The 19,596-nt window shown below is 39.7% G+C and overlaps 1 protein-coding gene across 9 annotated transcripts in view; it reads right to left on the bottom strand.

Annotated features, from left to right (window-relative positions):
- NF1 (neurofibromin 1) overlaps nt 1-17,398 on the bottom strand; it is a 240,955-nt gene extending 223,557 nt beyond the window's left edge. For all 9 annotated transcript variants that reach the window (XR_010659685.1, XM_065910020.1, XM_065910026.1 and 6 more), the window contains exon 1: nt 17,159-17,398. Coding sequence is in view for 8 of the 9 variants with exons in the window: in XM_065910020.1 (XP_065766092.1) it covers nt 17,159-17,218 (60 nt within the window). In the remaining variant the exon portion in view is untranslated. The remainder of the gene's footprint in view (nt 1-17,158) is intronic.
- Between the last annotated feature and the right edge of the window lie 2,198 nt (nt 17,399-19,596).

Here is a 19,596-nt window from a genome sequence, read left to right as displayed (position 1 = left end):
TGTAAGTTAAATAAGCAGGGTAACAATATACAGCCTTGATGTACTCCTTTCCCAATCTGGAACCAGTTCATTGTTCCATGTCTGGTTCTAACTGTTGATTCTTGACCTGCATAGAGATTTCTCAGGAGGCAGGTGGTCTGGTATTCCCATCTCTTGAAGAATTTTTCGCAGTTTGTTATGATCCACACAGTCAAAGGCATTGGTATAGTCAATAAAGCAAAAGTAGATGTTTAGTCTTTATTTATTTAGTCTTTAGGTAGCATGATATTCAGATAGGACTACAAATCTGGGATATAATTAACACAGCCTAAATGTGGAATATGTGACTGTCACCCACAGATGGATACAACAAGTATTGGGATTTTGCTTCCCACTTTGGGAAGAAGGTAAGAACATCTTCATTTTTAAAAAGAAGACTTCCATCTTATTAGGCAAAAGCACAGAGTATTTGTCTTCTGTACACAAGATCAAGTATCGGTATAAAGGCATATATGGCTGCTGAGTAGCCAAAGGAGCGGACTGTGCCAACTGCTAAGTTACTGCCTCTCATGTTCACATATATCCCTCCGTACCTTGTTTTCTGATGGTGGAGCTACTGTGCAAACTACATTTCTCCTTTGCTACCTGGCTTCCTATTGAGGCTCTGCCTAGCATACACTGAAGAAATCCTATTAAGACTAGAGGAGGGACAAAGCTCTTGATTCTTCCCTTTGCAAAATATCTATACCAACTTATTCTTGAGAAAAAACAACAAACTTGGAGGATTTACCATATCTGATTTCAAATTTACTATAAAGCTACAATAATCAAGACTGTAGATGGGCAAGACAACAGGCATCCAGAATCACACCAACTACAAAAATTAACTAAATGTGAGTCATAGATCTAAGCGTCAAACCTAAAATAAGAAGAAAACACAGGAGAAAAACCTTGGTGAACTTACATTAGACAAGGGTTTCTTAGATACACCATCAATAATATAATCCTTTTTTTTAATTTAGAAAAATTGATAATTTGGACTTTAGCAAAATTAAGAATACCTGCTTTCAAGACTGAAAAGAAAAAAAAGCAAAAAACAAAGCAAGTTCGAAAACTGGGAGAAATATTTGCAAACTACATATCTTGTAAAAGACTTACATTTAGTTTATATTACAAGCTCTAAAAGCTCTGTAATTTAAAAGAAACAATTTTTAAAAACTGGGCAAAAGATCCAAATATACACTTCGTCAAGGAAAATATTCAGTTGGTAAATAAGTGCATGAAGAGATGCTCGTTAGTCCTTAGGGAAATGCAAATCAAAACCAAAATGATACATCATTTCATACCCGCTGGATGGGTGTAATTAAAAATTTTTTTAGTTAAAAAAAATGTCTTTAAGAAAACAAATGTTGGCAAGGATGTGGAACAATTGGAATCCTCATAGACTGCTGTAAAATGACAATCACTTTGGGAAAGAAAAATTGGAAGCTTCTTAAAAAGTTAAATATGTATGACTTCCCTGGTGATCCAGCAGTTAAAAATCCACCTACCAATGCAGGGGACACGGATTCAATCCCTGGTCTGGGAAGATCCCACATACCTTGGAGCAACTAAGCCCATGTGTCACAACTACCAAGCCCAAGCTCTAAAGCCTGTCCTCCACAACAAGAGAAGCCACCGCAATCAGAAGCCAGCACACCACGAAGAAGAGTACACCCCCAACCCCCACCAGCTGCAACAAGAGAAAGCCCAGGGGCAGGAACCAGAGCAGTCAAAAATAAATTTTATAAATAATAATAAATTTTTAAAAATAAAAGTGAAATATATACCCATGATATGACCCAACCATTCTACTTCTCTGTATTTATTTACTCAAGACATCCACACAAGTCACAGACAGGAATCTTCAGGACATCAAGTGCATAGCTAAAACTCGAGCAACCCAAGTATCTACCAACAGGTGAATGAATAAATATTGAGAAAACAGCTCAGTAGCTGCCCAGAAATGGGGTGGAGGTAGGGAATGAATTATGGAGGCCAGAGGAAACTTTCGCAGGAGACATATATATTCATTATCCTGATCACAGAGCTGTCAACACAAGCTTATAAATATAGCAAAAGTCATCAAATTGTACATTTTTAATATATGTTTATTTGTTTACTGTAGGAAGTTACTTTAATAAAGCTATAGAATTTCTATCATTCTAGAACAAAAAATAAATAAAATTCCTAAAATAAAGTTCCTAAGAACAGGGGGAAAAAAAGAGGCAGTTTTTGCATATTATTCATAGTGGGTGTATATTTACTAATTTCACACCCAACTGGGTGCCCTTTATTATTTCCTATAGTTTTATCCTTCCACTTGAGATGTTTCCCCTCTATGTAAAGAACCTTCTATAGTAAGTCTTATAGAGCAGGTCTGCTGGTGGTTATTTCTCTCAGCTTTTGTCTAAAAATGTCTTTATTTCACCTTCATTTCTGATGGATATTTCTGCTGGGAATAGAATTTAACTTGGCAGCTTTTTTGTTCAACAGAAAAAATGTCATTCCATAATTTTCCAGTTTCCTCGGTTGTGTTCAAAATTCAGCCATCATTTATATTAATTTCTTTAAAAGTAACGTTATCTTATTTTTTTTCCATCTGGTTGCTTCTGAGAGTTTCTCTTTGTCTCTATAGTTTTCAACAGTTCAATTAAGATACATCTGAGTGTACTTTTCTTTGTATTTATCCCGCATGGAGTTTGCTAAACTACTTAAATTGATGGGTTGATGTCCTTCATCAATTTTGGAAAATGCCTTACCATCTCTCTTCAAATATCTGCTCCCACGCTGAGTCTCTACTTCTGGATTTCCAAACACATTATTCAAGATTTTTTTTTTTTTCTTTTCTGGGGGCTGCACCAGACAGCATGTGGGATTTTAGTTCCCCAACCAGGAATCAAACCCTGCAGTTGAAAGAGTTTTAACTACAGGATCGCTAGGGAAGTTCCATACCTTATTCAAACTTTCACTACTACTGTTTTGTTCTGTCCCACTTTTTCCATTTTTTTTTTCTTCCTGTGTTTCAAAGTGGATACTTTCTATTGTCTTTATTCTTGTCTTTTATTGGTATAGCCTGCTATTAAATCCACCCAATGAATAATTAATTTCAGTTACTGTGGGCTTTTTGTCATGCTTTTTTTATTTTTAATGTGCCAGGCACTGTACTAAGTGCTGGGAACACAGCAGTGAAAAGACAGCCACAATCCCTGCTCTCACAGAACTTCAATGGTTTATATTCAGTTGACCTGTTTTCCCTCTTTTAGGTAAACGAAGAGTAAGGCAAGGGGAAGACTGAGAGCCTAGGGTTCTACATCAAAGTTTACTCATTAACATATAAATGACAGACTTCAGTGACTGATTTCTTTTTCATTCCCAAAATATCCATTTAATTCCTTTTCATGAATTCTAATTCTCTATAGATTCTCCACCTTTTCCTATATCTTCTTTAGCATATTACCGTTATTTTAAAGTCCCCATCTGATAATTTCAATTACCAGGCAGTGCCAGGCAGCTCAGTGGTAAAGAACCAGCCTGCCAACGCCAGAGATGCAAGGGATGCAAGTTCAATTCCTGGCTCCAGAAGACCCCCTGGAGAAGGAAATGGCAACACACTCCAGTATTCTTGCCTGGAGAATCCCACAAACAGAAGAGTCTGGCGGGCAACAGTCCAAGGGGTCACAAAGAGTTGGGACATGACTGAGTGACTAACATTTTCTTTCACTTTCTACTTCTGTCATTTATTTTTCTTCTTGATTATGGATCACAGTTTTCCACCTTTTCAAATTTTTAGAAACGGCTCATTGTACACTGGATATGGTAAATGAAAGAGCCTCAGAAACCCCAGAATATACTTTCCCAGTGAGCATTCTCCATCTACTCTATTACACAAAAGGGATGAGAGAGAACAACCATTACAATCTATTTCATGAACTGAAATGTGTCAGGACTATGCTGAAGTTTCAGCAAGACTCAGTTCACCTCTGGTTTATTCTTTTTCTTCAGTCTGTGTACAGAATCAGCAAATGTTAGCAGTTCTCTTCTCACCTTACAAAGGGCTCTTCTATATCTGGAATTTTTTAATTAATTAATTTTAATTAATCTAGTCATCATTACTTCTATAGTCCTCCAATATTTTTTAAAATACAATTTTAAAAGTTCAGTTTTTTCTACTTGTTGCAGTGGTATAGATGACTGTACCACGACCTACTAAATACTACCCAGCAGCTGAAGTCTCCCTGCAATACCATAATAGTCATTCACAAGCCCAGCTATACATCAGAGTGACTTGGGGAGAGTTTTTAAACTATAACTCAAAAAATAAATAAATAAATAAATAAACTATAACTCACCGTCAATACCTCTAGAACTCATAGATAAATCAGTTGTCGTTGTCATTGTTGTTGTTCAGTTGCTAAGTTGTGTCCGACTCTTTGTGACCCCACAAACTGCAGCACACCAGGTCTCCCTTAGATGTTCAGTGTGGTCAAGAAAGCTGTACTTTTAACAAGAGTCTTAGTGATCCCAGTAAAGCTGACATTTCTAAAAAAGCTAATGTGGGAGTTCCATGGTGGCCTAGTGGTAAGAATTCCAGACTTTCACTGCCATGGCCTGGGTTCAATGCTTGGTTGGGGAACTAAAATCCTGCAAGTTGCCCAACATGGCCAAAAAAATAAAAATAGAGAAACTAATGTGCCTGTTCCTCCTCTCCCCCATCCCCAGCAAAGTACTGATAAGAACATTTGACAAAGAACATAGACTACACATAACAGACAAACCAATTCATGAATATAAAAAGTTAAAAGTTCAGAATTACTAAAGACTTTGAAGATGTTAAAATAAATATGTAAAGGCTTCATATATTAAATATATTATAAATATATTTTATATATTTATATATTATAAATATAAAATATAATATAAATATAAAATAAAAAAATATATTAAGATCAAGACGATGAGGAAGGAAAGACAAGCAAGAATCATTAGTCAAGAGTACATGGTATAACACCAACTGGGCTTCCCTGGTGGCTCAGTGGTAAAGAATCCGCCTGCCAAAGCAGGAGACACGGGTTTGACCCCTGGGTCCGGAAGATCCCCTGGAGAAGGAAATGGCAACCCACTCCAGTATTCCTGCCTGGGAAATCCCCACAGTCCATGGGGTTGCAAAAGAGTCAGACATGACTGAGCGACTAAACAACAACAAAATACCAAGAGGGGACTGAAAACAGAACTATACAATTCAATTTCACTTCTGTTTTAGCAGAAAACAATATTATTTTCAAATTTAAAAAGAGCATTTTTTGCCAGCCATCAGAGCACCTAAAATACAGCATAAACCCCACCTACCTGCTTTATCTGAATTCAAGTCTATATGAATTAATCCAAGGGTAGAGATGAAAATTCTGAAATGTGACAAGGGGAGTGCTGTCAGTGAAACTTGAGAACTCATGAAAAATAAGGCATCAGGCTAGGAATGAGAAGATGGTGCCTCAAAATGCAGGGATAGATAAAGATGAAAAGGTCATTTCAGGACTATGTCCTTAATTTAATGTCAATACCCAAATAATTCTAGGACCGATTACTATGCAGATGACTTTTCAGCACTTAGGCAGCGTTTACTAATAATGAAATCTTACCTTCGTGAAGCAAGTTTACAGACTACCTTCACATACATTACCTCAAATCTTGGGTTTGTAGAGCCCTATGAAAAAGGGCAGGTAGCACCATGCCTCCTCCCCAACCCTCACATTCACTCTTCAAAACACTCAGCTTGACTCTCACCCAGGTTAACTCATTTCTCAGCAATTAGGACTCAAACTCAAGTCTTCCCCATTGAGTACTGTTTTTCTATCACGCAGCTCTTAAAGTCAGCATGATTTAAGAATAAGTCATGCAGAAATGATAATTGGGATTGCTTCAAAATAATGAAGAGAAGCTGAGCAGGAAATGGGTGGGAGTATGGATGAAACAAGACTAAGTAGAAGCCAGGTAATGGGTACATAGGGCTTCATTTATAATCATCTATTTTTGTACATGTTCAAAACTTTGCATAAAAAAGCTTTTTTAAAAAAATACACATGCACATGCATGCTCTTTGTTAGGTTAACTGTACCAGTAATCAGAAGAATACCAAAAATATAGAGCACCTGAAGCTCAGCATTTTTTAAGTCTTTTTTAAAGACTCAAATAACACCCTCAGATACAAAAATACTTAGAAAAAAAGATGACAAATGATATGCCTGAATACTGACCACCAACTGCACCAACAGAAAAAAGCACCATGACAGTGAAATACTTAATGGTGTGTTCTATTAAAAAAAAAACTGATTAATATATTAGGGGGGGACAACCCTCAGGAAGACTTAGTATTTGTCTTCAAACGTTTTTAAAGTAAAAAGACAAACACACTGAAGCGTCACAGAGAAGACCATTAAGAACAATGAATAGAAGACTTTAGGAGGCCAAACGTTTCTACTCTCCCTGAGCTTCCTTGAGGCTCATGACTCATGTGCTACTCACTAACAAACCTTGTCACCATCACCTACCAATTTTCTAGACACTTCCCCCATCATCATTGACTCCTGGCTCAGTTTTTCCTCTACTTCACACATCGACCATCGTCCAGGTTAGTGTTGCTTGATAAAATACAGGACTCCCAATTAAACCTGAATTTTCAAAAAAATATGAGAAGTATTTTTAGTATATCCCATGCAATAATTGGGAAATATTTATACTAAATATTTATTGCTTATCTGAAATTCACATTTAACTGGGCATCCATTATTTCTAATTGCTATATCTGGGAACCCAGATCTAGGCTACTTCAATGTCAAGGTGGACCACCTATCTCAACATCCTCAACATTCCTTGATCTCTTCAATTCTAGTGACTATGACCATGACAAAGACACTGTCTCCAAATCCAGCTGAATCCTCAATACTGCCCAGTACTGCTAAACGTCCTTAAACTGCACTCTCTCTCTCTCATTTACTCCAACAGTTATCATAAACCAAATCCATTGTTTCCTTCTCTGCCATCTCAGTCTCTAAATTCACCACCTGAATTTAGAGTCCATTCTTCTTCTACCTCCTATGGTACTTCACTGTGTATTTCCCTTTATTATATTCTCCAACTGCTCCTACTAAAGCATAAACCATGAGATGAAATTACATTCACCCAAAACCTTCACACGAGAGTTTAAACATTTTAATAAGGCATGCAAGAACCGACATGATTGACAACTCAGTCTAGGCTTCACTTTCTGTCAAGTTCTCCCTGACTGCCCAGGCTAAATTAAGGGCTCCTCTTACCCACTTCCATTGGATCCTATGCATTCATCTTAACATTCACTAGAATTTTCTTTTCATCCTTCTCTCTTACTAGACTTTAAGGTGTGAGAGTTTACAGATGTGAGAGTTGGACTGTAAAGAAAGCTGAGCACCGAAGAATTGATGCTTTTCAACTGTGGTGTTGGAGAACTCTTGAGAGTCCCTTGGACTGCAAGGAGATCAAACCAGTTAATCCTAAAGGAAACCACTCCTGAATATTCATTGGAAGGACTGATGCTAAAGCTGAAACTCCAATACTTTGGCCACCTGATGCAAAGAACCAACTCACTGGAAAAGACCTTGATGCTGGCAAAGACTGAAGGCAGGAGGAGAAGGGGACGACAGAGGATGAGATGGTTGGATGGCATCACCAATGCAATGGACATGAGTATGAGCAAGCTTCGGGAGTTGGTGATGGACAGGGAAGCTTGGCGGTGCTGCAGTCCATAGGCTCGCAAAGAGTCAGACATGACTGAGCAACTGAACTGAACTGACTGAAAGACTGAACAGTCATCTGTCAGGGCTATTGCAGAAGTGAATTTAAATAATCTCAGATTCCTTCTAACTAACTATCTGTAATAATCAATTAGTGACTGGAATTATTTTTTCAGTCAGAGGACTGGCTTTAAAAAAAAAAAAAAGAAACAGAAATCAGTCCATTTTATGAATTAGAAAAGCTTTAGACAGTTAGATTATATTTTTCCTGTTTAACAGATAAATGAAATAGCTCAGAATTGAGATTTACATAATATAGCAAAGGTAGTTTGTGTCAGGGCAGAAACCAGAGCACAGGTCTTCACTGATCTTTGTTGCCAACATCTGACCAAAACAACACCTTCTCTCTCTCTCATTCCCTACTGCAAATTCAGTTATCAGAAGCCAAAAATTGAAACATAACAGGAAATACAAATGCTTCTTGTCTTTCCCCCCTAGTCCATTACCCAAAAGAAAGATGATCTGCCTAGAGGATAAAGGCAAAACATCCTCCCAGCCCTGACCTGGGACGGAAGTAAAAGGCACTGATAAAGATAAAAGATTTGGAAAGGTACTCCAAAAGACAAAATGAATGATTTGAAAGTTGTTGCTGAGGGTGAGGGGTTTCAAAAAGCAGACAAAGGAAGGAAAGCAGATGGACAAAGAGAAAGACAGACTCAGGAATCCAACAGAACAAGTCACTCAAATCCAACCAAAGGTTAAAAGGGTGCCTCAAATTTGATCAAATCCTTAATGGAATGTTCTTAAGAGTATGAAAACCAACTTTACAAACTTAACTGTGAAATACCAGATAAAAGAATCAAATAAAAACATACTCTCATATTTATAACTATACATTCCTGTTGGTTTTCTCACAAATTCTACACTCTTATCTTCAGAATTCAACTCTCTTCACCTAAAAATCTGCAGTGAGTTATAAAATGTCATAAAACTAAAAATAAAAGGGGAACAATGTTACAACTTCCACTAACAGCCTGAGAAGTTTTGATAAGGTGAAAAGAATATAAACAATGAAATTAGTATACAATGCTTAAAAGGTATGTCTAATGCATGACCAATCGAAAAAAGATTTCCTTATGAACTCTCTTATGAACATAAAAGATTCTCTCTTAAGAATATAAAAGACAAAATGTAACATGTTATTTTTGAGTGAAGAAGCAGTAACTTTCCTCTCTTTACATATTTGTGCTATCTGTTCACAAAATTTAGACCTTTTTCGTAAAGCTCTATTTATTGAAAGTTACTGCTCTAAGGATTAAGACACCCACACTCTAGTTTAAACTCAATCACATGTCATATGATAATGAACAAGTTGCTTTGCTTCTCTAGCTTGTTTTTCCACGCATTATAGAAATAATAATAATCACCAAACTATAAAGAAAAGAGAAAAAATGCTGCACAGGATAATAATTATGATAATAGATTTTTATGATTATTTACAGCTTCCTTTCACATAAAAGATTCACACCAAGACACTAAACAAGCCCATGATGTAAATAAATAAAGCCAGGTATTATCCCCAACTTATAGATGCAACCAGAAAACTCAAGTTCAGAGAAGCTGATTTGCCCAAGGTCACACTGAAAACTGCTCAGCATACTGTGTAGTACGAGAAAGAGCTCTTGACTGTCATCACAAATTTGAGACAGTAAGAGGGGTTTTCTCATGCCCAAATTACTAGGAGGACTATCCAAGGTAAGCTGTCAACAATTAGATGGAAAAGGATTGCTTGAGGTCGTTATGACCCATGATTACCCACAAGGCCATCATCTGGATATAAAAGTATGATTGAAAATATTATTAAATAAAAGTCCTTTAGAGTAAATTTCTAAACGTACTGCTATTTAGTAAATATTCATGCCTCTTGCACTAGACACAACACCCTGCTTGGGGGATGTGAAGTGGAAGGGGTAAGGATATCACAAAAAGTTTAAGTTCTCTGAAATTCAACAGGCTAAGACACTCCAAACTATAAAATATGAATAGGGGCAGGCAACAGCTTGTAGACTGTAGTGGCAACCCTAAGCCAAACCAGGCTGTGGTTTAAAGAAAATATGCAATCTGGAAGTCTGCACCTCAAGTTATTGCTACTGCAAAGTAATTAGTACCATTTATAGCAAAAATATGTAAAGTTTAGAGGATAATTCCAATTCTTCATTATAACACGATGGCATTCCATATTAGCTTGGGGCTTTCTTGTCTTAACAGAAGCCCTTTTGATGATATAGTCAATGGTTCAAAAGCCACTCTCAGAAAACCAAAGAATATAACTATATATCTCAGCCATAAAACATCTGAAGTGGTCAAATCTGCCCATCGACTGCAGGTACCTGAAGAGAGTTTATTGGAGGCATTATCAATTCCAGTTATTTATATTCTACAATGTTAAAATTTTCTTCAACACAACCACTGAGTGTGCTCTGTTTACTGAAGGCTCTACCACACAGCATGAAACAGAAATTTTACTGCTGAAACCTTAAACTTCATTCACAGTCATCACAATGTAGAAACACTTTAACTTTTCTATTCTTCAAGGTCAAAACAAACTTTGTCTCATCTTTCCCTCTCCACCCCCAAGAAAATAGGGTATTCTAAAAGATGTCAGATGGAATAAGCCAGTACTTTTTATAAATTCAAGTCAATCCTCAGCAAAGAAAGAGCTTAAGATGCCTATATTCTACTTCAGTATTGATTCTAAGCCTTTTAACAGTCTAAGCTGACCACAAACCTCCCCTTCTACTTCTTCTATAGAACATTCTTCTCTTTAAACTTCCTTTAAAAAACGAGCCTTCCTATCCCTCCCCGTCCACTGTGTTATATACACACAGATACACATGAAACCCCCTATGGCTAGCAGACTGAGAGCTACGGAACACATGTGCAAAGCACACGTTTTTAGTTAATACAAGGCTCACCCTGCAAAGTATGCTGCTATAATGCAACAACACAGTCTACACAGGACCTCATAACACCAAATTTGAAAATAAAACAAAATGCCCTGCAACAGTCTGAATAAAGAATAAAGATGCAAAAATAAGGCATGCTTACCGTTGTATCTCTAACCTTTGCTTTAAAGACAAAATTCTCCATGCTAAACACATTCGAAAAAAAAAAAAAAAAAAGCAGCAGATTTAAGACTCTAACTTCCTATTGGCCAAAAGTGTCAAATAAAAAGTGTAGCAATATTTAAAATCTAATAAAGCAATATTAAATCTAATATAACAAGTCACACAACACCTTATGACATTTTTCTATTACACTTTCCAAACTTGAACAGCCATCTATTATGTATGCCACAAATAGATGATAAAGCAAGAAAAGAGATTACAGTCATTCATGGTAGGTTACCCAAGGACCCTCTCAGTACGCTAAGCATTTGTCAACGAACGCTAAACTGAGGTATCTATTGGACAAGGTACATAAGGGGGAACATCCAGAGACTAGTCAACCTCCTTTATTTGGTAAATATACAATCATCAGTCAGCTATACAGAAAATGTATAAATTTTACATTTGAATGATCTTAGTCTTTTCAAAGCATTTCACATTCATTATCCTATCAGTTCAGTTCAATTCAGTCACTCAGTCGTGTCCAGCTCTTTGCAACCCCATGAACTGCAGCATGCCAGGCCTCCCTATCCATCACCAGCTCCCAGAGCTTGCTCAAACTCATGTCCATTGAGTTGGTGATGATATACAACCATCTCATCCTCTGTCGACCCATTCTCCTCCCACCTTCAATCTTTCCCAGCATCAGGGTCTTTTCAAATGAGTCAGTTCTTCACATCAGGTGGCCAAAGTATTGGAGTTTCAGCTTTAGCATCAGTCCTTCCAATGAATATTCAGGGCTGATTTCCTTTAGGATTAACTGGTTTGATCTCCTTGCAGTCCAAGGGACTCTCAAGAGTCCTCCAACACCACAGCTCAAAAGCATCAATTCTTCAGCACTCAGCTTTCTTTATGGTCCAACTCTCACATCCATACATGACTACTGGGAAAACCATAGCTTTGACTAGACGAACCTTTGTCAGCAAAGTAATGTCTCTGCTTTCTACTATGCTGTCTAGGTTGGTCATAGTTTTTCTACCAAGGAGCAAATGTCTTTTAATTCATCGTATAGATCACTGCAAAAAAATTTCCTTATGCAGATCTGCCACTAAAAGTAGTGACAAATTCAAGATCACAAAGGTAATCAATCAGATCTGAAACTTGATTCAAAAATGTTGAAGGAACTATAAATAGGTACAAGTTCCTCCTTAAAGTTTTCTTTTGTTAAAAACCTATTCCTAGTTAAACTATCACTTATAAGATGGAGGCCACCATAAACACTAAATTATTAATAAAATTCAGTTATTTACATTTAAAATAAAGCCAAAATTACCACTCCTGTTAGCCAGTCTACCTTTGAATCAAGAATCATATGAAAAACATTCCATCAATGACTCAATGTGTGCTTATAACTCTGCTGGGCCCTGGGGTGACTATTAGTAGAATTCTCAGAGAGTTCTTGCTTTTCAGAAAGTTTACGCTTCATTTGATAAAAAAGATAAAAGAAAATAATGCTAAGCTATGTTCAATCAACCCTTCCAAGGGGTGACACCTTGGTATTTCTGTAGAACCTGAGGTGACCAGCACACAATGTAGTGAGGATGCAGTGAGTTCACTCCATAAAGACTTCATGGGAAAAATGAAGCTTGAGCTGCCCATTTAAGTGTGGAAAGGAATTAGAAAAAGATGAAAGAGGAATTAAAGCATTTAGGCAGGGGCTGGTATAAACAGAGGCAGACAAGCAAGAATAAGCCTGACATGCACAGAAGCGACTGAGCCAGCTTGCCTGCAACATGGGTGCACACTGAGACATGATGAGAAAACGTTAGGTAAATCACGCGGGGTCAGCGCCCCACGGACCACTGTGGCACACGGAGATGCTGTTAAAAGCATTAAAACCATCAAGTATTGAAACTACAAAGAAATCATACAGATTTTTCTAGCCAATTCCAACAAAAAAGGAAATACAGGACCCACAGAGATCTAATGGCTAACATGAGGACTGAGACTGTAAAGAGCAGGACAGAACTCACACCATCATTTAGGAATCGCAGTTCAACGGTGGGCAGCACGGTATGACAAAAAATGCACATCTGTCCAAGGGGGGAAGGATGCGCAAGCATCATAACAAGACAGCATTGTGTCTTGGGAATGAATTCGAGGAGACTGGTTTCCAGGGGTAATGGACCACCACGGTGGCATCACAGCTGATCAAAAAACCACTGTTTTGCCAGAAGGCCTCACTTTCCAGAAAGCACCAATCCAGAAGAAAAGCAAGAGGCAAGAGCCAGTTTTCTCAGAGCTAGAGGACACAGGTGGGTAAATGAGGCAGCAGGCATCTGGCAACAAAATGAATAAAAAGACTGAGCTATGCAGAGAAAGCTACAAGACCAAGCAAGTGTTTAAGAGAAGAGAAATCTCAGTAAGTTTGAAGGTGCAAAGGAAGGAGCTCATATAAAGAAAAATTCAATTAGATGCTAGCTAAAGGAGCACAGAGAACTAATTGAGGACCAGTTGGAAATCATTTTTAAAAGATGAGTTCCAGAATAAATAAGCAATTTTTTCTCACTCACCATACCCCTTGCCAAAAGAATATTCATTTTCAATTACTTAGAAGGTCTTACAACAATGGCAGACCAGGCTTTAAGAACAAGGCTAAGGAGTTTCTGGGTTTTTTTCTTAAATCCAAAGCAACTTCAAAGTTTTACAAATCTATCTGGCCAATTAACATGTAGCTTGTTACTTCAAAGACGCTGGCCAATCATTTTATAACATAAGTTTTATACCACCTATTCCAAGAACATTCCGATTAGCATTCAATTTACAACTACCAATAAGCTAGTATTAAAAATTTAAAAATCCGAGTTTACTCTCTAATATATTCTTTAAAATGTTATTTTTTTGCTTTTTATATATCACTTTTACTTGATCAGATGTGGAAAATGTATATTTACAACAAATCATTTGATGGTATCTTTCTCAACTTCTTAAAACAAAAACTTTCATATAACCAGTTTTTCTATACTCCCTTTCAGGAACAAAGTCCTACAGAAATTGACTGGGCATATGAGCTAGGTAAGGCAGGTAAGAAGGTTCTCTCTTATTTAAGTAACCTGGCTGATGAGCCACAAATTAAAGCTACACACCCACACCTAAAATTTGCTAATTTCAACTTAGAAACTTACTATTTAGCACCATACAGGCAGGTTAAGGAGCAGCAGAAGATATAACTTACACATTCAGCTTTCTGGCTGTCCACCTTCACAAGTTCCATCCCTAATCGAAGAAGTACCTAGTTTTTAAATTGCTAGGAATTGCTCAGTTGCCATAAATACTAGGTTTAGGTGCAATGCCAGCAGGTTACAGGAATGTTATTTTACCCACTTGGAAACAAGGACTTGAGCTCACAATGTCAAGATGGAACACTACCACTGTTTAATCTGGGTCTACTGCACCAAGCTGCTGAGCAATACCCATCAGAGTACAATAGGATCAGCAGTGGCTAGTAAGGCATTTCTGCTTTTATCACCACAAGTATTAGAAGTTCAACTAAAACATCAATTCAATCATAAATAGAGTTGCCATCTTTAGACATGCACATGCTCTCTGGTTCAACATAAGTCTTAGCTGTAATAAAAAGCAGCAGCTTGACTCCCCCTGGACCCAGTGAAACAAAGTACAGACAATATATTCAAATTTTAAAACTTTTAGACATAGTTGAAATATTGAAGACTCTCAAATATCTCTCACTACATGTAGGTTGTTTTCCCCCCTCAATAAAAATGTAAACTCTTCCCTGCTAACTATACTTTTGGATTATTAAAACAAATCCTATGAGATACTTACCAGAAAAAAATATTCCTCATTGTCCAGGATTCAATACTTTTAATACTGAGGTTCTTATTATTAGGTCTGCTATGTGACCTTGAAAAGTCACTTAACCACTCTGAGCCTCAGTTTTTCCCACTTTCCAAACTCAAAGTAAACTCTAAATTAAATGTTTATTAATACCATAATAAGTTACTGTCTACAAGTGCCTTACGTTAAACACCGAAACCTTTATACTTTTACATCCCAAAGTCAGTGGGCTTTAACCCTGTAAGAGAAAAATGTGAGGAATAATTTGTCCTATGGATCTTTCTCTTTAATAACAATATAAAAGTATAGTTTTTTAAGGCTTGTTTAAAGTTCTTATGTCCTTAATTGTTAACAGATGGTGTGAGTTTGATTCCACAATATTCATAACAAAGCAAACAACAAAGTATAAGGTCTTTCAACACTGGGGACAAAAAGAAGGAAACATTTACTTGCATTACTGGGCATATAATCAAAATCATTCTTCTTTTAAAATTTAGAAAACTATCTTTTCAATATGTGACAGATAAGCCTAGAGATCAACAGGTAAGAAGCAAAGAAATAAAGTTTAAAAATTGGAAAAAAAATTTCTAATTTAAAAAAAATTGGGAGGGAGGGGACATAGGTGTATCTATGGCTGATTCTTGCTGATGTATGATAGAAAACCACAAAATTCTATAAAGCAATTATCCTTCAATTTAAAAAATTTTTAAAAATTGGAAACAATAGTTGTGGTGTGAATCCATCAAATTCCTGCATCCAGATTAAAGTATCCACACAGTCCACCTTTGCGAACTGTGTGCCTTTTAAATCCTTTTTTAAAATTACACAGAGAAAGTCTTTTCTATCAAGTTTTACACGTAAGGCTCTATCAATAATACAATACAATATATGTGGTCACATTTCACTTCCTCAAATAGATTAGCAGTACAGTGGTTTAGATACTTTTTGGTCTGGAAGCATTAAGGATGGGTGAAAGAACTTCAAGTTTCTGACAGCTTTGTAATTCTCTTTTATCTAAGTAGTTTCTTCTCAAATTTCTTCTCAATTCCTCTGCCTACTCCCAAGTATCTTGCAGATAGGTCAGAAACTGTTTATGGATCCATTCAGCTCCCAAAATCAGTTTCATGATTATATCCAGTAAACAAAATAGATTGATTCAATCTCAAGCCATTCTTCATCACAGGAAGTTCATCCTAGAATTGCAGCTACAAAAAGCATTCTCCCAAGCGATCCCCAACTACTTAACAGCAACACAAAGTTAAACTAAATCCTACTGACAAAAGGCTCCGGGTGCATTCATTCTGATCAGCCCCAGGAGTCTGTGGTTCACGCAATAAAAAGGCACCTCCTCAAGCTAGGTAACTTTTCTCCTCCATATCAAATATTCTCAATGCATGTTCTCTTGTCAACTAAGACGTGAGAGTTTAAAACAGAAAAAACAACAAAACACTAGCAGAATTAACGGCTTCAGGACCACTTCCCAGCTGTCTTTGCTCTCTGTTGTCAATGGTTCTGATGCAGTTTCCCGCTTTCCTTTCACTCTGCTCCCCTTAATCCTCAAGATTCCCACTCCAGAAAGCAATATTCACATTCTCAGACCGCTGAGCAAAACATAAAAGGGGAAACTGCAACTACCAAGGAATGGGGGGGGGGGGGGAAGGAAAAATACTTCATAAGCAGGAGGGAACCACAACCATGGTTCCCACTGCAAAGGGCAATGTAAAAGCCAGTCTGGTCTTATCAGGCTATGGGGGTCCGGGGTGGGGGGTGGGACGTGAGGCATCAAAAAGATGTGCAGTGTGTGTGCACTTGGAGCTCTGCGGGCGGGCTGAGACGATGGAGCAGAAAGTAAGAAAACCTGTGTTTCCCTGCTTTCTTCTACTCTTCCCCCTCAGAGAGGAAGCAGAAGAAACTGGGGGAGGGGCGGGATGTTATCTTTCTCCTATTCGGGGTACACAAGAAGGGCCTTGGGGTTCGTTCAGTTATTCACGCCCGTTTAGGAGGTCCACTGAGGGAAGAGGAAACCCCTAAATGTTACCCACCTCCGTTCACAAATAAAAAAGTAAGGGGGGGAGATGATTAAATCCAGATGGAGAGCCCCTGAAAGCGCCCCCAGGTCACTCATCCCTATTAGCAAGCGGAAGGGCTGGGATAAAGGGGATGGAGGGTCGGAGGGGTGGTCAGGAAAAAGGCCCCACCCCCCGACTGAGGAGGGAGAGGGGAGCCCGAGACACCAGCCGTCCCCTCCTTGCCCGCACCTCCCCCCTAGGCCACCCCCACTTATCCCCCCAAGCCTTTCCTCCAGAGCCCGAGGCAGCTGCGGGGGAGGCGGCCGCTCCTTCCTCCCCTCACCCACTCTGTCCCCACCCCCACTCCGCTCCCACCTCCCGCCCGCCCCGGGCCCGTTACCTGCTCGTCGAAGCGGCTGACCACGGCCTGGACCCATTCCACCGGCCTGTGCGCGGCCATGTCCTCCCCGCAGCCGGGGGGCGGCGGAGGGACCGGGCGGCCGGCGCCCAGGGCCGGGAAGAGGGCGGGGAGCGGGGGCTGAGGTGAAGGAAGAGGCGAGGAGAGGGTCTGAGGAGTGCAGGCTCCGAACGTTCCCACGGGGGTGGGGATGGGTGGCCTGTGCCCGGTCGGGAGGGGGAGAGGGGAAGGGGGCGTTGGCGAGGAGGCTGGGGGAAGGGGGGCGGGGGAGGGGGGCCCGGGGAGGGGAGGGGGCCTCCTGGTCGCTCTCCCCACTAGCGCCGTCTCCCCACAGCCATCACAGTCCGAGACGCCGCCATGACACCCCACCGGAAGTGGGATCCTTTCCACGGCCCGGGGAGAGGGAGAGCGAGCGAGCTCGAGATTGAGAGCACGGCTGGGAAAGGGGAGGGGGAAGCGAGAGGGAAGGGGGCCTGCGGCGCATGCGCCCGCGCCGGCCGGTTTCATTAATGAAAAAGCGAGTCCTCCTGGAGGTGACGTCACCTAACTCCTGCGGGCCCGGAGGCGCGCGTCCCTCTTCGCCGCCGGGCTCACCTCGGCTCGGGCTCTAGTTGCAGCCGGCCGGAGTCCGAGCCCACCCGGGAGCATCCGCTCCCATCTCACCACCGCCTTCAGCTCTCGGTCCCCCGCCGGCCTCCGGGTTTGGATTGCTCCCGGATTGGAAGTTAGGGCGCCCTGGGGCTAGCATTTCTCCCTGCACGCAGATCTTTGCCGCTGATTTCTGGGGAGCTGTGCTTTGCCTTAAGTCCTCGCAAAAAATAAGGCACATAACCTTAGGTTTCCAGGTCCTCCGTAGCTAGTATAGCCTGCTGAGTAACAGGAAAAAGTAAGGCCAAGGGAGGTTAGGTGGTTTGTTTTTTGTTTTTTTTTTTAAACGTCCTCTTAAATCCCAGTGGCAGTCAAAGTACTCAGACTCCGGAATCCTAGTCCACACTTCCTCTGCCGAACTGATGGGCACCCAAGTTAAAACTTTTGCGCATTTTATAATAGAAAGGTTTAGTTTTCCACTATCCTCAAAAAAACCTTTAAGGGCTTGGCATACATTATTAATTGAACACATTCATCATCTCATTTAACTCTTTCAACGAGCCTTTCCAATAGCTCTCATAACTCTCATGTAATGAGGCTGGGTCGCAAGAGGTTGGTGATCTGTCTTAAATCATAGAGTTGGTTGGTGGGTGGCAGTCGGAATGCAAACCCAGGTGCTTTGACCCCGAAGACAATAGAGACAGATTGTGGCTCTGCTGAAACAGAGGCCTTCCCAGTGCCCCCAGTACCAGAGTTGAAAATGATTTCGTGTGGAATTGGGTCATGACAGTTTTCCAGTTAGATGATTACATCCAAAAGGATGGATGATCCATCCATATCTGACATGAACTTCGGAGTGAGTTATTTTTAAATTCATCTTCCTAAATACACTTTACTTAGGCTAATGTTAAAGTGAGTTTACACATTCTGGAGCACGTCCTGATTAAGAGCCAGTGAGGTCACACGGCAGGATACTAACTGGTTGACAAGGTAGAGTGAGACCAGAATTTTACTTTTACCATAGAAAACCCACAAAGCCAATAGCACGTATACAGAAAGATACATCTGTGAGAGAAGTTTCCAATCTCTGCCTGCTGGTGACGGTCCAAAATACATATTAAGTTAATTAATGTTTCATTCCAATAGAACAAGAGGACAGGGTCTGGATGGTTCTTTGGTTCATTCTTCAAGGATGCAGCTTGAATACTGACTATTTTAGATGATGTCAGAAATGATGCTGACAGTGTGGATGAAAACAATGAATATTAACAATGTCCATCTATGGCTTCCCCAATTAGGACCCTGGAGAAAGCTCTCACTTATACTCCCAAGAACTATCCCAGTGCCTCCACATTAGTGCCAAGCTTCCAGACCCACAATCTATTTTTCCTTTTCTCATTTGTTGTGTTTAGTCACTAAGTCTTGTCTGACTCTTGCCACCCCATGGGCTGTAGCCCACCAGGCTTTTCTGACTATGAAATTTTCCCAGCAAGAATTCTGGAGTGGGTTGCCATTTCTTTCTCCAGGGGATCTTCCCAACCTGGGGATGGAACCCATGTCTGCTGCACTGGCAGGTGGATTCTTTACCACTGAGCCACCAGGGAAGCCTCCTTTTCTCATACTTCCTCTGAAAGTCCCTAATTACTTTCCTGTTGACATGGCTTTTTGCCTGTGCATTACTCTCATCTTTGCTAGACTGGGTATGATGAGTGCCCAAACTCTTGACTACCTTGCTCTCTGTGACATTCCATTGCTGAGATTTCTCTATATTTCCCTTTCCTCTTCTTTGGTTCCCCTAACTCCCCATTCCTCTCTAATTCGATAGTAAGACA

The sequence above is a fragment of the Muntiacus reevesi genome, chromosome 18 (genome assembly GCF_963930625.1).
Source record: "Muntiacus reevesi chromosome 18, mMunRee1.1, whole genome shotgun sequence".
Lineage (NCBI taxonomy): Eukaryota > Metazoa > Chordata > Mammalia > Artiodactyla > Cervidae > Muntiacus > Muntiacus reevesi.
This window is presented reverse-complemented; position numbering and strand designations above follow the sequence as displayed.